Genomic DNA, 17,514 nt, shown 5'->3' on the forward strand with positions numbered 1-17,514 from the left:
TAGATAATGATTATGAGGAATTTTAAATGGGCTAATCGTTTGATTATAATTGGAGTAAGAAAAAGAGGACTTGGGAGATGGTTCAGTGGGTAAAGTGCTCATTGTGCCAGCATGAGAACTGGAGTTCGGATTCCCAGTAATAAAATCTGGGCATGCTGGCCACACCTATTGTGGTGATATTGTGTTCCCCAATATATTGTGCACCTTAATAAACTTATCAGGGGTCAGAGAACAGAAGAGAACTACAGAGACATAGAGGCTAGAATATGATGGCACACACACCTTTAATTCTAGCATTCTGGAGGCAGAGATCCATTCGGATCTCTGTGAGTTCAAAGCCACACTGGAAACAGCCAGGCAAGGTGACACATGCCTTTAATCCCAGAAAGTGATGGCAGGAAGCAGAAAGATATATAAGGCGTGAAAACCAGGAACTAGGCTGGTTAAGCTTTTAGCAGCAGTTCAGCTGAGATTCATTCTGGATGAAGACACAGAGGCTTCCAGTCTGAGAAAACAGAATCAGCTGAGGAATTGGCGAAGTGAGGTTAGCTGTGGCTGGTTCTGTCTCTTTGTTCTTTCAGTGTTCACCCCAATACCTGGCTCTGAGTTTGTTTTTATTGATAAGACCTTTTAAGATTCATGCTACACACCTATAATCTTAGCTCTGAGAAACAAATAGGGGGATCCCAGAGACTCACTGTCCACCTAGTCTAGCCAATCAGTAAGTTCAAGTTAGTGACCAACTGTCTCAAAAAAATAAGGTATAGAAGAAAAAATAAAGACCCTGGTTGTCCAATTTGGGCCACACCATGTATACATACAGACATTTGCTTACACATGTACATGCACACAAATGAAAAACTCCATCTATTTTACAACTAATTTTTCTAAATAAGATATGTATAATATTAGTCTTTACTTAGAAAATCATGTTCCATTGACTCAGATACCCTCAATGAGCTTTGATATCTAGATTTTTATGTCACTTTCTCCTTTTAGATTTTTATGTCCACTGTCTCCTTTTGTTTAGTGAATTATCATCTATAAATTGCCATAAGTGAATTTCAATCTATAATTCATGTATTAAACTAAGTTATATGTTTAGCTGATGTACTAGTGACTTCTAGTTGTACTAGTTGAATTCAATGGAAAACATTATTGTGTGTTACAAAGTCAGAATAAATAAATGCTACTTTTTTTTTTTTTCGAGACAGGGTTTCTCTGTGTAGCTTTGCGCCTTTCCTGGAACTCACTTTGTAGACCAGGCTGGTCTCAAACTCACAAAGATCTGCCTGCCTCTACCTCCCGAGTCCTGGGATTAAAGGCGTGCCCACCACCGCCCGGGCTGGAGAGATGCCTCAGCTGTTAAAGGCTAGGCTCATAAACAAAAATAAATGCTATTTTAATGAAAAGAAGTTTTTACCCCCTCTTTTAGATTCTTTCCTCATAAAAACTGACTAAGATCAGTCTTTGACTTTCTTTGCATCTTTTAAAATACTAGACATAAAAATCCTTCCTTCTTATCTGTTTCTGGGTGTGAGGAAAGAAGATTCTTCATCTTGCACAGGAAGCTCTTTATTAGGGAAACTTTGATTTTCTTTTAAAGTGAAGCAGACTACCTTCATGGACAAATTTGATCATCAGAAAAACTTTGATTAACCACAAAAGTGTGTTCTAGGAGGAGATAAGTTCTGATTATCCATTTAGCCACACATTCTTTCTTTTCACATGTTCAAACCATAGTGGGTTTTTATTCATGTCTTGAGGTAAAGATCCAGTGAGACTTATCTGGGGCACAGGAGAGCTGAGAGAAATCCTGTCTTCTTGAGGAAAGGAAAGCTGTGACTTCAGTGATAAATGGTTGATAGAAAATAGATGGTGTATGGTTTGTTATGTCTGCAGAGCCTTCCCTCTGTTCGCTTTCAGGAACTGATTTTTATCTACTTTATTCTTAGAAGCACTATCATTGCCAAGGGCTTAATTTGGAATTAAATGAGCCTTATGCTTAAGTAATTTATTCTCATTAGTTTGCCAAAAATGAGTCTCATGATGGGTGTAATACTCCAAGGCAGAATGTTTACATTTTTGTTTCATTGAGATTTACATATTTCTTTTCGTTCATGTCCCTGAAAATCCAAGATCAGAAGACTATGTTGAAGCTGTGTTCTTCAAGAGCAATTTTCCATGAACCACAGAGGGAGCTATGGTAGATGGATTAGTTCATTTTGCTTCTCTCTTGTTCCCTCCCCCCTTTTTACCTTTCTCAAAGAGGATCACAGGGCTCCACAAAAGTACCAGCACCAATGACCATGCCAAGGTCTCCTTATTACCTTTCCTTTGTATTCCAGGTGATAAGTGGTCATTTTGATGTTTTGAGATAAATTTCACTATTAAGCTATAGTTTTGCCCTTTTATTAATTTAGTCTTTCAATTAAGTGGAAAAGTCTTCAACTATAAACCTTACATTGGTAGCTTATTTCCATTGTATAGTTTTTCTACATCTTGGTAGTCCTGAAAAATCCCACAAATTTCACATTAAAGTATGGAGACTAGAGTTGATTTTCCTTGTCATTGTAAAGAAAAAGTTTTCAAAAGGATCAAGAGCATATTTGAACTTATTGCATACTTACAGCCTATGTTGTAGATCTGTCAGTAAGCACATAGGTTAGTGAAAACTAAAAGAAATACTATCTGTTTCTTAGCTGGCACAAACTCTGTCCAAGTTGGTTTGGTAAGCATGCATTGGTTTCCCTGTGTTTATTTCTATCTTACAGTGGATTTGTATCAAGAAAAAAAAAATGTTGCTCTGTTATTTATGAAACCGATTTATATGGAGATGGGGGAACTGGGTAGAAGGGGATGGGGAAAGACAGACAGATAGACCCAGAGAGAGATACTCAGACAGTGAACATGGTCACTAGGAGATATAAAGCAACATTTCTGTGTGTAGCCTCAGTCAAGTTTTTGTTTATGACGCCTTCATGTCATGTGGATATTATTTTCTTTATGAGACTTTTTGGGGGACGTTGGGAATAAGGATTCAGTTTAACGAAATTTAAAATATTAATGTAAAGGTAAATAGGAAATGACATTTAAAAGTCTGAGAGTCAAAGTTAATCATTTATCTTATGCCTACAAATCTCAGGCTCTGAAGAGTCATAGATGTTTCAGTTTGAGTAAATCAGATATAAAACAAATGTTTGGACAGTATTTATTGAAAGTATTTGTCCAAACCTTTGTATATTATCTTTATTTACTGTTTTTGTCACCTGAAGGGGCTTTCTATCAAAAGTCAGGGTAAGCATGATAAAGTACTCATACATATTAGTAGAACATGGAGAATTAGGGTAGGCATGGTGGCCCATGCTGTTGTAGAATATGATCTTAAGGTATGTTACTTTTGCTTATGTTGCATTTGTTTAACTCTGTGGAGCTGTGTTACTGTGCCTGTCTAAAATGCCTGATGATCTAATAAAGAACTGAATGGTCAATGGCAAGGCAGAAGAAAGGATAGGTGGGGCTGGCAGGCAGAGAGAATATATAGAGGGAGAAATCTGGGAGGAGGAGGGAAAGGAGGAACCAGAGAAGGAGGAGGACTCCAGGGGCCAGGCACCCAGCTCCACAACCAGCAAGCCATGGAGCAAGAGTAAGATTTATAGAAGTAAGAGGATGAGAAAAGCCCAGAGGCAAAAGCTAGCCAGGTTAATTCAAAGTTAAGGAAAGCTGACAAGAAACTAAGCCAAGCTAAGGCCGGGCATTCATACGTAATAATAAGCCTCCATATGTGATTTTTATTTGGAAGCTGGGTGATGGGCCCCCTAAAAAGAGTAAAATACAAACAGTATTTTGGTGCCCCCATGTTGGGCACCAATTGTCATTTTTTAAATTCTTGCTGCTTTTTAAGTCACAGCTGTCCAAATCAGCAACTGCAACTCTGCCTCCATCAGCAGCAGTTAGGCCACAAGGGCTGTATAGCTGGAGGGAATTCTGTTCCCTCTGGCTCCAACTCTCGCAAAGCTACAAAGGGAACTTAACTGAACCTCTGTCCCTCTAAAGAACTCAAGATTCAAAGGTTAGGGTGGAATTCTGCTCATCAGAGGCTGAATAGCAAGTAGCTCACCTTCTCTCCTTGCTCGATCCAAAAAGCCCTCTTCCTTCTCCTCACCCCTTTTTACAAACCCTTTTTCACCTGGGTCCTCCCTGCCACTTCCTGTCAGCTAGTTGCTGATGCAGCCTCCTGACCACAGGTGAATTTTATTTAATCAAATACATCTTTGCATCATTGAACAAACGTTCCAGTGCATAAACAAAAGTAGCACACCCTGAAATAATATTCTACAACACCATGCCTTTAACCCCAGCAAATGTGAGGCAGAGGCAGGCAGATCTCTTTTAGTTCCAGACTTTATGGCAAATTTGGGGCCAATCAGGGATATACAGTGGAACCCTGTGACACCCCACCCACCCCAGCACACACACACACACACACACACACACACACAAATAATAATAATAAAGAAAATATTTTAATGGGAAACAAATGTAAAAATAACTATAATAAATAAAATAATAAAGAGTAGAGCCTAGCACATAAGGTATTTGTTTCAATAATCAGAATGCAGATTGCTGGCAGTTTTGAATATTTTTAAAAGGCAAGTTTTGAATCCAGTATATACAAGTGTAAGTATGCAGTTATCATGTAGAAAAAGTTCTTGGTTTCTTTCTTTTCTGATTAAGCTTGGTGTTTCTGCATCTATTTTTTTTTAAATAAGTTTAGATTTGTGATTCTGTTTTTTATGATTTATTTATTTATTACATATGCAGTGTTCTGTCTGCATGAATCCCTGAAGGCCAGAAGAGGGCGCCAGATCTCATTACAAATGGTTGTGAACCACACCATGTGGTTGCAGGGAATTGAACTCAGGACCTTTGGAAAAGAAGCCAGTGCTCTTAACCTCTGAGCCATCTCTCCAGCCCTACTGCATCTATTTTTTATTGCAACACCCTTCTTAATAGCCCAGCTCTAGAATCACCTGCGTGTCTGTCAGCAGATTAGTGGAGTTATACACACAACTTTCATTCAGCTCTATCTGCATGTACAACTTTATGCCAGAAGAGGGCATCAGATCCCACTATAGGTAGTTGTGAACCACCATGTGGTTGCTGGGAATTGAACTCAGGACCTCTGGAAGAGCAGCCAGTGCTCTTAACCATTGGGCCGTCTCTTCAGCCCAGGCCTGTACATGTTTAATCAGCTTATATATAACAAATACCAACTATGGGTGATAGAAATTGTTAATTTTTCTATAAGTTTACAAATTTTTCACCAATGCTATATGATAACCCTTTTACCCAACATGTTTGATTGCTTTTTAAACATAATTTCCATGACATTTATATCCAATTCTTGTTTTTTAAATTTTGACTTATTTGGGGTATATGTTTTTACTATAACTATCTTTTACAGTGTTTTGTGATTCCTAGTTAAGACATTAAAGAATTCTAGGGTAAGTCCCATGTTCACGTTGCAGTATGATTTAGCTATTTCATCCCTGAATTCTACTTTTTATAATTGTCTCATGTCATTTGTATCCTAGATTTCCTGACTCATTTGTTAAGAATTCAAATTGTCTTAGAGCCTGGGAGCATGGCTTATGTTTCATTATTTTTTTTTTAAACCCGGGAAAATCTGCCTTAAATATCTGTGTAGCAAAGGTCCTAATCACAGAATTTCAGTGTCAGAATAAGAGTAGACTATGAAGTTATGGATGGGGTGATTTTCAGTTTAGGCTGCACTGATATCACCTAAATATTTTACCTAGATCAGGGAATGCATATTTTTTTTCCTTTTGGAAAAAAGAATTACAATTTTTTTTTTTTAATGTGTGAGTGTGTTGCCAGCATAAGGCTGTGCACCATGTGTATGCAGTACCCCATGAAGGCCACAAGAGGACATTGGGTCCCCTGACATTTTAGTTCCTGAAGGTGGAGCTGTGATGTGGCTGCTGGGAATCAAACCTGGGTTCTCTGGTAGAATAGCTAGTGTTCTTGGAGTCTCCATTCTAGTGCTGGGGCATTTGTGTCTTTAAATGCCAAGAATCGGTTCTTGCCCTCCTAAAGTGTTCTGCACACAGAGTAGTATGTGACAGTTGAACATGGGCCTCACATTCTCCTTTTGTCCTTTGTGTAGACCATGCAGAGAAGAGCACCTGTCACAAGTGGCAGGCTTGGTGATGTGTTGAATGAACTAAGTATGATTCACAACCAAATGGCATTCTTTTCTGATGTTTCAGTGGTTGCACTCTGACCATATTCAAAGTGTCTCATGTGTAAACCTCCACTTCTTTGTGTGTGTGTGTGTGTCTATGTTTGCTGGTTTTAACTCTTAAGTCTTGGATATCAACTCATTGGAATATTTGCATCTTGTCTATTTCAGAAAAAACAATGTTGGATAGTTTTGGTACACTAGACCAAGAACAAACAAATAGATACATCAAAGCTGCAGTTATGTAGCCTCTACCATTGTGGCTGGAATATTTTGAGTTATTAGGTAAACCTGAGCAACAATGGAAGAAACTGCCTTTAAGGAAAAAAAAATCAATATTTGATTCAATGAAATTTTCCTAACTTGAATTTATGCATGAATCAGACTATAGGAATTAAGTTAGAAGTTAAAACTTTCATCAGGGGATTATGGCACACACCTCTATTCCCAGCACTAGGAAGGCAGAGGCAGATGGATCTCTGTAAGTTCAAGGCCAGCCTGGTCTATAAAGTGAGTTCCAGTATAGCAAGGAGTAAGCAGAGAAACTCTATCACACACACACACACAAAAAAAAAAAAAATTAAAAAAAAGAAATTAAAACATTTGAAGATCTTAAGAAAATGAAGCAAAGATTCAAAGGATGAGTGACCAGAGATTAGCATAGAGACTTGGTTTTATTAGAAGCATACTCTTTTTCACTTTTTATGACATTCATTGAAAAGGCATTTAGAGACATGTAAGTTGCTAGACAGTAATTTATACATGGTAGTGAATCCCACAGGCTTGGGATTCTTCTATTGGCAGCATTTTAATATTAATTTACTGACTCAGTGTTCCTTTAATAGTACCACTTATTTCCCCAATATCAGACCTCACCATTGTGCCAGAATGAGTGTATGAGAACATAGGGCTGTGACATCTGCCCCTCCAATGTCCTCTGCTGCCTCTTTGGACTTAGCTTGGTAGATGTCATCACATGTTTTGGCTCATTGCTTACTAGGGATTGAACACGGGGCCATGTACTTGCTCAGCACATAAACTGCTGCTGTGGTACATCCCTACCTTTGATGCCTCACTGACAGGATCTGTGTGGCTGCAGCTGATCTTGAGCTTGTGACCTTCCGGCCTCAGCCTCTGTATTGCTGATGTTATCAGACTGCAGCACTTCTCAGGTGTGTTTACTCTGGTTAAAGGAGTTAGCGAGGAAAATTTTAAGAACATGGATGGCTTTTGACTTGCAGAATTTTCTTTCCCTTAAAATAGGGAAATCCTTTATTAAAAGTTTGTTTAAAGACTGAACATTGTAAAAAAAATCTTTGTGAGGAGTGTTTTTAGACATTATATGTTACTAGTGTAATGGCGGTGTAAGTCGGCCATTGAACACCCGCGTTATACATTCTGAAAGGTGATTCAAGATGGTGATATTGAAACGGGCATGGATGTGGCTAAAGGCCCCGATGCCTCAGACCTGAGCAGATATGGCTGCTCTTTGCTTTCTCTGTGAAACCTAAATTATATTATGAAAGGAGAGAATCATTAGGTGACTGGTATAGCTCACAGAATGCCAAATACTGTAGCACAGCTCTTTCCTTGTGACCTCACACTTTGAGGGAACTACACTGAATTTATTTTATAGAGGTCAGAACTTAGATGCTTTGGCCATCGGTGTTTTAGAAAGGGAAAATCAGAAGGAAAACGTATTTCTGCAAAGTTATGTACAACCTAGGATTCCAGTCATTTTTTTTTAAAGATGAATACTTCCCTAAGCATTACTTTTAAAAGATGCAAATGGAGCCATACATTTGAGACTTAATGCTGTGATTTAAGTGCCCCTTTAAAAACATATTTCAGCTCGGAATGTTAAATGAAATGTTCTCGTGTTGCAGTCATGATGATGATGATGTTGACTTTTCTCCCTCTCTTTTGCTTTCAGAGGAAGAACTTGTCTCTTTTTCTCAGCATTAGCTTGTTAACTTTCTGGGGGACCAGCCTTTTGGGTGCCCGGTTTTACTGGATGGGAAACAAACCACCAAGCTTTTCCAACTCCGACAATCCTGCGGCTGACTCGGACAGCCTTTTGGCTCGCACGCTCACCTTCTTCTATTTGCCTACCAAGAACCTCTGGCTGTTGCTCTGCCCAGACACCCTGAGCTTTGATTGGTCCATGGATGCTGTGCCTCTTCTCAAAACTGTTTGTGATTGGAGAAATCTACACACTGTGGCCTTCTATTCTGGACTTCTCCTCCTTGCCTACTGTGGTTTGAAGAACCCAAGCTTAGAAGGAGAGTGTAATGGGAGAGCTGTGACCAATGGCAAACAGAATGCAAATGGCCATAGCTGCCACTCTGATGTAGAGTACCGGAACTCAGAAATGAAGCCGAGCTTTGCATCCAAAGTAGAGAATGGCATTAAAAATGGTGTATCCCAGAGAACTCAGCTCCCTTCCACGGAGAACATTGTTATTCTGTCCTTATCTTTGTTGATAATACCTTTTATTCCTGCCACAAACCTGTTTTTCTATGTTGGCTTTGTTATTGCAGAGCGAGTATTATATATCCCCAGTATGGGCTTCTGCCTTCTGATCACAGTGGGTGCCAGAGCCCTTTATGTCAAAGTCCAAAGGAGGTTTCTCAAGAGCCTGGTTTTTTATGCTACAGCAACGCTAATTGTCTTCTATGGACTCAAGACTGCCATCAGGAACGGAGACTGGCAAAATGAGGAGATGCTGTATAGGTCAGGGATAAAAGTAAACCCAGCCAAAGGTAAATGCTTCATTTTATGTTTTTGCCTGGACACAACACTTTCAGCCTTCTTGTGTCATTGTTTCTTGCCTTAAAAACACAGTGTTACAAATGAGATCCTTTTATGGGAAACCTGTACCTTCCATCCTTATTTTTGTAGACCCATTATGAAAGCCATTGAGACACATATTCAGCATTCCATGCTTACACTAGGTAACTATTTTCTAGTATTCTTGGTTATGTTTCCACAGAAGAATTAGAACTTATATTGACTGGAAATAAAGACCGTCATAAGAGTTTAGAAGAATGCTTACCATCTTCACTTTAAAATATTAATAATTGTCTCTTTCATTGTAGAATGAAAGTCAAGTTTATATCACTTCAATGTGCTATAGGTCTGGTTTTTCAAGCTTTGCATGAGGAAAGACCACAGGACTTGGAGGCAAGCTGCCTCTGAGTCTCATATTGTTGTGTCTTAGGTGGAGGTTTGGGGGTCACTAAGATTTGCAGAGGTTAAATATGCTCATGGCTGCCAAGCAACTAGTCCATTCTTAAGATTTCTTAAGTAATTTAAGGGGAAAATATTTTTCCTATAGAATAAGAATATGGATTGTACATTTTTTTTATTGCTTTTATTGTAGAAAAAATTATTTTAGCCAATCTCAAAATGGATAGACATAGCAGAATCTAGCTTTTATTAAAACACAAAATGATAAACCAAAAGATGTTATCACAGTTTAGGCAATTCAGATAGTTGTAGAAACAAGAGAAAAAAAGGAAATAAGATGCATTTTTAGTGCAGAAATACATTACCATAAATGGTACCTGATAGTCGTTCTTTTTTCCGAAGTAATTTTTTTACTTAGCCTTTAAGGTATAGCTGTTGGTCCACATTTGAACTTGGATCTTTTCTGACACAACTCTACATCAAGATCAAAAAAATATCAAAGGGGCAAAATGCTTCCAAATAGACAAGAAATGGCCTATTAATAGATTGGAATATGTTATATTAATTATATAATATATCCATAGATCAAGATGCTCAGAAGTGACTTTGGCATCCTTGTTAGTTATCATAAGTCAAGCTAAGAGTTTGTTGAGTACATACACAATTCTCTATGCCAAGGAATTATTTCTGTTTATAGCTTTTAGTAAGTTACAGAGACCTTTTTTTGAAAGAGTACTTCTTTTATGTTTATGTGTGAATGTCTACATGTATGTATTGTACTATGTGCATATCTGGTGACTGCAGAGGCTAGACGTGAGTATCGGGTTTCCTGGAACCAGAACTATAGACAGGTGTGACCTGCTTTTGTGTATGCTGAACCCAGATCTTCTGCAAGAGCAGCAAATGCTCATAATTGCTGAGATATCTCTCTGACCTGGGTTGCAGAGGGTTTTAATGAGAATAGAAGGAAGAGTTGAGCTCCTCCATGCCATGCAATTCTTTAATTCTCTTTGAACAATCAGTAATATGGCTTTCCTAAGTAGTGGATAATGCTCAAACCAAAAACATGTAAAAAAAAAATGTTGCAATTTTTGTGGAATGCTTTTCAGCTAGTTTTTCTTTGGTGGTCTATACAAGTTTAGAACAAGTCTATGTTGCCAGGGTATTTTCTTGTCATTTCAAACCGATGCATGTAAGGCATTAAAACAAAATCCCCCGGCATGTTACTTGAATCACAATGTTGTTTTGGGGATTTGTTAATTTTTTTTTTGGCTATATTTCATGCTAAGCTGCTCTTATGAAGGGCTCAGATAAGAGGTGCTTTGGGAAGATAGATGTTGTATTCTTTCATGTGGCAATCTCAATATGTGCAGCTTGGAGCTGATAAGATGGCGCCATGGCTTTCCAGGACCCCTGTTCCTCGTTTGTTCCCATGCCATCTCAATGGGTCACCCTGCGCATGTGGTCCAAAATGGCTCATTGTCACATCAGCACGTCAGCTGACAGGAAGAGGGAGAGGAGGGGTGGAATGTGGGTATACCCATTCTCTCTAAGATATGTTGGAGGAATTGTATATACTTTGTTTGCCCAGAGATGGTTGGCCACATCTTTCTGTGAGAAAGACTGGGAAATATTATCTATGCAAGTCAAAATATCCAGCCAAATGCCATTCCTCTGAAAGAGAGGGTGGGCAATATTCAGATGCCAAGGTCATAGTAGGGCTCTCTGGTGCACAGAAGGTAGAAGCGTTTTTAAACACATCGGTCATTTTCACCATTAACTATTGTGATGCCTAATCGTTATGATTTTAAACTGGTGTTTTCATGGTATGGTTTAATTTTTTTTTTGTTATTTCTTCATCACTGTAGTTAACTATCTAGTAAGCAACTTGGTTTGTACATTCCCTTCTTCATAAAACTTCATAAGTGGCATATGCTTCAGGTATTTTAACAAGAGGACTTAGATGAATGCTTCGCTGAGCAGAATTTAGTAAAAGCACATTGAGACTTGGCCTACTATGTTCCAGCCAGCTGCTTTACCTGCAGCCCTCAGCGTTTGACTTGATGGCAGCTCCATTTTCCCAGCAGTGTGGCTGTGAACTCAAAAGTTATTCTTGCCTTCCCTTTTATCATTCCGTATCCATTCTACCAGTAATTTCTTCATGATGTGTCATCAGTAATATGCAGCACCTGACCATATTATACCACCTCCATGGTTATGCCCACGGGCACAGCTGCCATCATCTTTCACTAGAGCAGTGGTTCTCAAACTTCCTAATGCTTCAACCCTTTAATACAGATCCTTATGTTGTGGTGACCCCCAACCATAAAATTATTCCATTGCTACTTCATAACTGTAATTGTCCTACTGTTATGAATCATAATGTAAATAATATCTGATGTACAGAATATCTGAGATGTGACCCTCCCCAGTTGTGGGTCGTGACTCACAGGTTGAGAACCACCACAGTAGGATATTATTAAAAGATTCCTACCTGAACTCTTTCCTTTGTTTTCTTGCTCTTTCATCATGCCTTATAATTTTTTATTTCAGACATGATGTATTTTATAGCACAGATGAAGAGTTCAGTGTCGGGTTTTATGTTCATTGAGATTGGAGTCTTATTATGTTTAAAATGTTTAGACCCCAGAGGTATCAAATTTCTCTCTCTTTACATTTTGTCTCACTGACTATCTTTGGGTCTCTGTAAAGACTTGGCCTTTATTTTTTGCATATATTAATATTTTAGTATATACTACTGCTATACTGGACCCTTTTACACATGTCTGAAGATGTTCTGTTATCTTATGAGTGAGTCTCAGCTTTTATAACTATGACTTTGCCCCACCTCCTGTTGAGACAGGGACATTGGAAGTGACTCAACCCAGCTGATGTTCTGCTGCACCTATCTGGACAGGCTTTAGGAGCTTCCTTTCTATTAGAAGGTAGACCTCTGTATGGAAGATGCTGTATGAAAATTCCAGATTCAGTCTTTTCCTTTGCTTCAGTTAGCATTTCTATTGCGATAATAGAACTCCATGACCAAAAGCAACTTGGGGAGGAAAGGGTTTATTTCATCTTACATATCTACCTAACAGTTCATCACTAAAGGAAGTTGGGCAGGAACCTGGAGGCAGGAACTGATACAGAGATCATGGAGAATGTTGCTTACTGCCTTGCTCCCCATGGCTTGCCCAGCCTGCTTTCTTATATAACCGGGACCACCTGCCCAGGGGTAGCAGCATTCACAATGGGTCAGACCTGCCCACATCAATCACTAAGAAAATGCACCAAAGTCCTGACATGGCATTTTCTCACAACTGAGATTTCCTCATCTCAAATGATTCCAGTTTGTATCAAGTTAACATAAAACCAGCCAGGACACCCTTCTATTACCCGAGACACAAGAGTGAAAATAAAGTCAATTGGTCAGAATTGCTAGGCACCCCCTTAGTTTTCTAATTCGCACAGTGCAGCTCTGGGGAGATCTCCTCTGCTGCTCTCTCTGGCTTTGTCTTTTTTCCAAATTTCAGGGTGGTAGTCAGCTTTGTAATGGTAGTCAGCTGATGATTCCATGATGTTACTGACTTTCAGTTTGCTTCAGTTTTTCTGTTGTTGGGACAAGGAAGACCATTTCAGTTTCTCTAATGTCTGAGCAGACATGCTATTGTGATAGCCCTGTAATTTAACCTTAACCATAATCCTAGTAACCCTATGGAAATACGTCAGGATGTGCAGTGTTCCATACCCTACAGTTTTCTACTCATTTCTCATTTCTTTCAAAGCAAAAACATAATTACAGAGAAGGCATGTATGTCCAGCAGCTTTGCCTGCCCCTGCTCCACTCCAATCCTGAAAGCGGCTTTGATGCCTTCTGTTTGTCTGAGAAGCTCTGACCACGGAACGTGTGTCTTCGTCGTTGCTTCTGTGTTGACTGGGTTTTCATAGATAGTCTCGGCATGGGGCACCACATCTTCCTCAGGTCTGAGATGAAGCTTCCAGTGTCAGTAAGATGCATTTTGTGAGTTTACCAACCCTGTTAAAAAAAAAGACAGCTATGCCTCTTTCACAAGATCCCTTGTCTTCTTTCCATCCCTCGCCTTTCTCATAGCACTCATCATGATGTTGCTTACTGTCTGAATGGATTGTCTATACATACAATAAGATTGATAGAAGACGCTTGGGGCTTTTGCACTTAAAAATGGCAATATGGGGCCTGGCGGTGGTGGTGCATGACTTTAATCCCAGCACTCGGGAGACAGAGCCAGGCAGAGCTCTGTGAGTTCAAGGCCAGCCTGGTCTACAGAGCGAGATCTAGGACAGGCACCAAAACTACACAGAGAAACCCTGTCTCGAAAAACCAAAAACCAAAAAACAAACAAACAAACAAACAACAAAGGCAATGTGGCAGGGGGAGAGTGACTAAGTCAGTGAAGTGCTTGTATTGCAAATGTCAGGACGTGATTGCCGTTCCAAGAACCCATGTCAAAGCATCTAAGCATGGTGACATTGCATTTGTCCTCCTAGTAATGCTGGGGACACAGAGATAGGAAGATTCCCTGGGACCTGCTTGTCAGCAAGTCTAGCCTAAGCAGTAAGTTTCAGGTCAATGAGAGAGTATCTTAAAGAAGATGTATAGTGCTCCTGAGGATGACACATGGAGTTGTCCTCAAGCCTCCACATGGGTGTATATACACATGCATGGACACATTCCCACATAAGTATGTATGTTCACACACACACACACACACACACACACACACACACACACACACGTTGAAGATGCTGCATATACAATAAAGATGATGTCTCCTAGAGAGAAAGCATTTAGTAAAGGATACATTGAACAGTAAATATTACATTGCCCTTGAGGTTCATATTCAGTTTAAAAGTAGGATATATAAGCATGAGATAAGGAAAAGTGAAATATTTTGCTGTCGATGAACCAGATTCTGGGGGATGCTTTCAAACGTGATCGGGAGGACTGGGAATATGGTTCATTTTGTCTTTCAGGGCGATTGTCTGTGACAGAGGCTTCCTTTTTGAAACAGACAAAACTCTTTCAATCCAGGTCTCTTGCTTTTTTTTTTTTTTCTATTTCCTATTTGTAAAGCACTTATAATTCCAACTTCAGTTACTTCCTCAGCAATTATGAGATGGGGAAGACTCCTCTGTAAAAAAAAGACTTCGTTCAATTTGTCGCATTACTTAAGTCTAGCAAAAGATTAGAAACCTTTGAAAGCCAGTATTTCAGAATGATTTCCGAGACTATGCATTGAGTTTGTTTTCTTTCTTCCTTGGAAGGCTTTTGAAAATTTGCAAGTACTTCAGTCTGCCATGTGTGCTTACAGAATATGATTTTAAGCCTCGGGAAGCATTATATATTAAAACTGCTGCCCTTATTATGGATCCTGCAGACAGCTGCCAGTCATTAGCTGATTGGATGCAAATGATGATGGGTGATGCTTGTCACAGTGACTGTGTGGCTAATTTATGCTTTAAATCTGGATGGTGGAGACAAATTATGGACTTAGACTATGTAAACTGAATGTCTTATCTCATTCTGTGGTTGATAATGTATTTAAAAAAAACCAAACTACTGGACATGGATGACTACTGTAGACTGGCAATTTCACAATGATTTTGCATTTCTGTGCTAAGTAGGGGAAATTTTCTATGATGGTTGCTCTAAATGACAAGATATGTTGTAGTTTGTTGTCCTTTTGAAAATTCTTTCTGCCGTTTATGCCACAGCTGTCCGAATCAGCATCTGCAACTCCGCCCTACCAGCAGAGGTTAGGCCACAAGGGCCATAGCTGGAGGGAATTCTGTTCCCTCTGGCTCCAACTCTTGCAAAAGCTATGAAGGGAACTTAACTAAACCTCTGTCCCTCTAAAGAACTCAAGATTCAAAGGTTACAGTGGAATTCTGCTCCTCAGGCTAAATAGCAAGTAGCTCACCTTCTCTCCTTGCTCACATCCTCCAAAAAGCCCTCTTGCTTCTCCTCACCCCTTTTTATAAAACCCCTTTTCACCTGGGTCCTCCCTGCCACTTCCTGTCAGCTAGTTGCTGACTCAGCCTTCTGACTGCAGGTCAGTTTTATTTAATCAAACACATCTCTGCATCATTAAACATATGCTCCAGAGCATAAACAAACATAACACACCTTGAAGTAATATTCTACAACAGGAATTGAAAGTTTTTATTTATTTATTAATTAATTTAATGCTAAACATTTTGTAAACTAGTTGGTACATACTTCCTTGCAAAAGGCATTTCTGACTTCATCACGAAGCAAATAACTGCAGGATTTCTGCCACTTTGGCTTCTGTCTGTTTGTGATGTGCCTTGTCTCCTCACCTGGGTAGAACTTGGCAGCATTGGCTTTGGCTGCCTTGACTGTCCGGCCTGTACCGCGTGTCTCTCATTTCACACAGCTTGCGTGCGCTCACGCTCTGCGATGGTTCTGGCCTCCCCAGACCCTGTTTTTGTTTTCCCTTCCTAGTATCTAGAGTGTCATTCGCTGCAGAAGTGGGCAGAGTGGAGGTGATGTCAGTAAACATGTCATTGACTTTCTAAGTGATGTCGCCGGTGACCTCCTGCTACAAGAGCTTTTCCCTCTGCAGGGACCTTCTGGCATCTCGTACTCATCATGTCTATGTTCTGAACCCAACTACTTCCAATAATATTAGTTACGTCGATTAATTAGGCAATCTTCACAGACGAACAGAGTCCTTATAGGTAAACATGACTACATAAACATAAAAATTAACGATAGCATATATGTAAGCAAACCACCAGACATGTACTAAAACACATTACAAATCTGAAGTTCCAGATTCAGTATTAATTCTCTGAGACTGCCAGTCTGACTTAGCTCATAGATTGCTTGCTTGCATGCACAGAGCCTTAGGTTTGGGATCCAGCACCACATAAACTGTGCCTGGTTTCTCAGGCCTGAACTAAGCACTAAGGAAGTGGAAACAGGAGGATCTAACTTCAGGGCCACCGCCCAACTATACACAGTTCAAGGCCAGCCCAAACTCAAGAAACCAAAACAAGTATATAAAGAAGACCAGGGCTTTAGGTTTGATTTAGCAAACATATGGCTATGATTTTTGCTTGTTTTAAATAATTTTTTAAATTATGAACAGTTAAGCAGTTTAGATTAAGCTGAGGAAAAGTTCACGTGCTAAAATTGGTTCTTAATTCCTTTTTTTCTCATGTAAGCATGTGGGATGCAGCGCAAAAAGATGGGCATACAATGGTTCTTATATTTATAGCTCTCAGTGACTGTCCAAGCATCCTGTATTTGTTCTTATCAAAGAAATAAAGTTTGTTACGATGCCTGTATAGAAAGCTGTAGACAGGATCCCTATTCCCAGTTCTGTGTTGTTTGACAAGTTTTGTTTCTTTCTAGATAACTGTAAAAATGACGATTCGCTCTCAACTTCATATGGTTTCAAATTTAAACACACACACACACACACACACACACACACACACACACACATTTTGTTTGGGAAATAACTGAAAGTGTGCCTGAACTCTAAATCTCGAAGCCATGTGAAAATTGACAGTTGTGGCCTTACAGTCTAAGTTCTAAGTGAAAATCCTCTTCCTCTTTAACTCTGGAACAGTGCAATCAAGCAGCCAGCTTTGTAAACATGGAAGAAATAGAGTTCTAGTTCTCCAGTAATTTATCATGGCATTTCCAAGAGAAGGTGAAAACATTTCAAAAGGGGTTCAGATTTTATAAAATATTAAAATTATCAATGAAGTCAAGAAGGAAGACCACTGTTGTATTTCAAGGTTGTCTGGCAGGACTAAAATCTTTTAAACAGTGAAACAAAACAAAACAAAACAACAACAAACACAAAAACACCACCACAACAAAACAGAACAGACTTTGAACAGCCTTAATAGATGGAAGGTGGTGCAAATGAACTCATAGAGGCTAATGTGAGGTAAGCGCTTCCAGAGGATGGAGGGATTCTGTGTTCATCTCTCAGCCCCTGTCTATTGTGTAGCAAAACCAAAATAATGTAAATAACAGGACT

General features: G+C 39.4%; 1 protein-coding gene across 1 annotated transcript in view; it reads left to right on the forward strand.

Annotated features, from left to right (window-relative positions):
- Tmtc2 (transmembrane O-mannosyltransferase targeting cadherins 2) overlaps nucleotides 1-17,514 on the forward strand; it is a 411,806-nt gene that overhangs the window by 195,341 nt on the left and 198,951 nt on the right. The window contains exon 3 of the mRNA XM_059245620.1: nucleotides 8,199-9,027. Coding sequence (XP_059101603.1) covers nucleotides 8,199-9,027 — 829 coding nt within the window. The remainder of the gene's footprint in view (nucleotides 1-8,198; nucleotides 9,028-17,514) is intronic.

Source organism: Peromyscus eremicus, chromosome 18 (assembly GCF_949786415.1).
Source record: "Peromyscus eremicus chromosome 18, PerEre_H2_v1, whole genome shotgun sequence".
NCBI classification, from domain to species: domain Eukaryota; kingdom Metazoa; phylum Chordata; class Mammalia; order Rodentia; family Cricetidae; genus Peromyscus; species Peromyscus eremicus.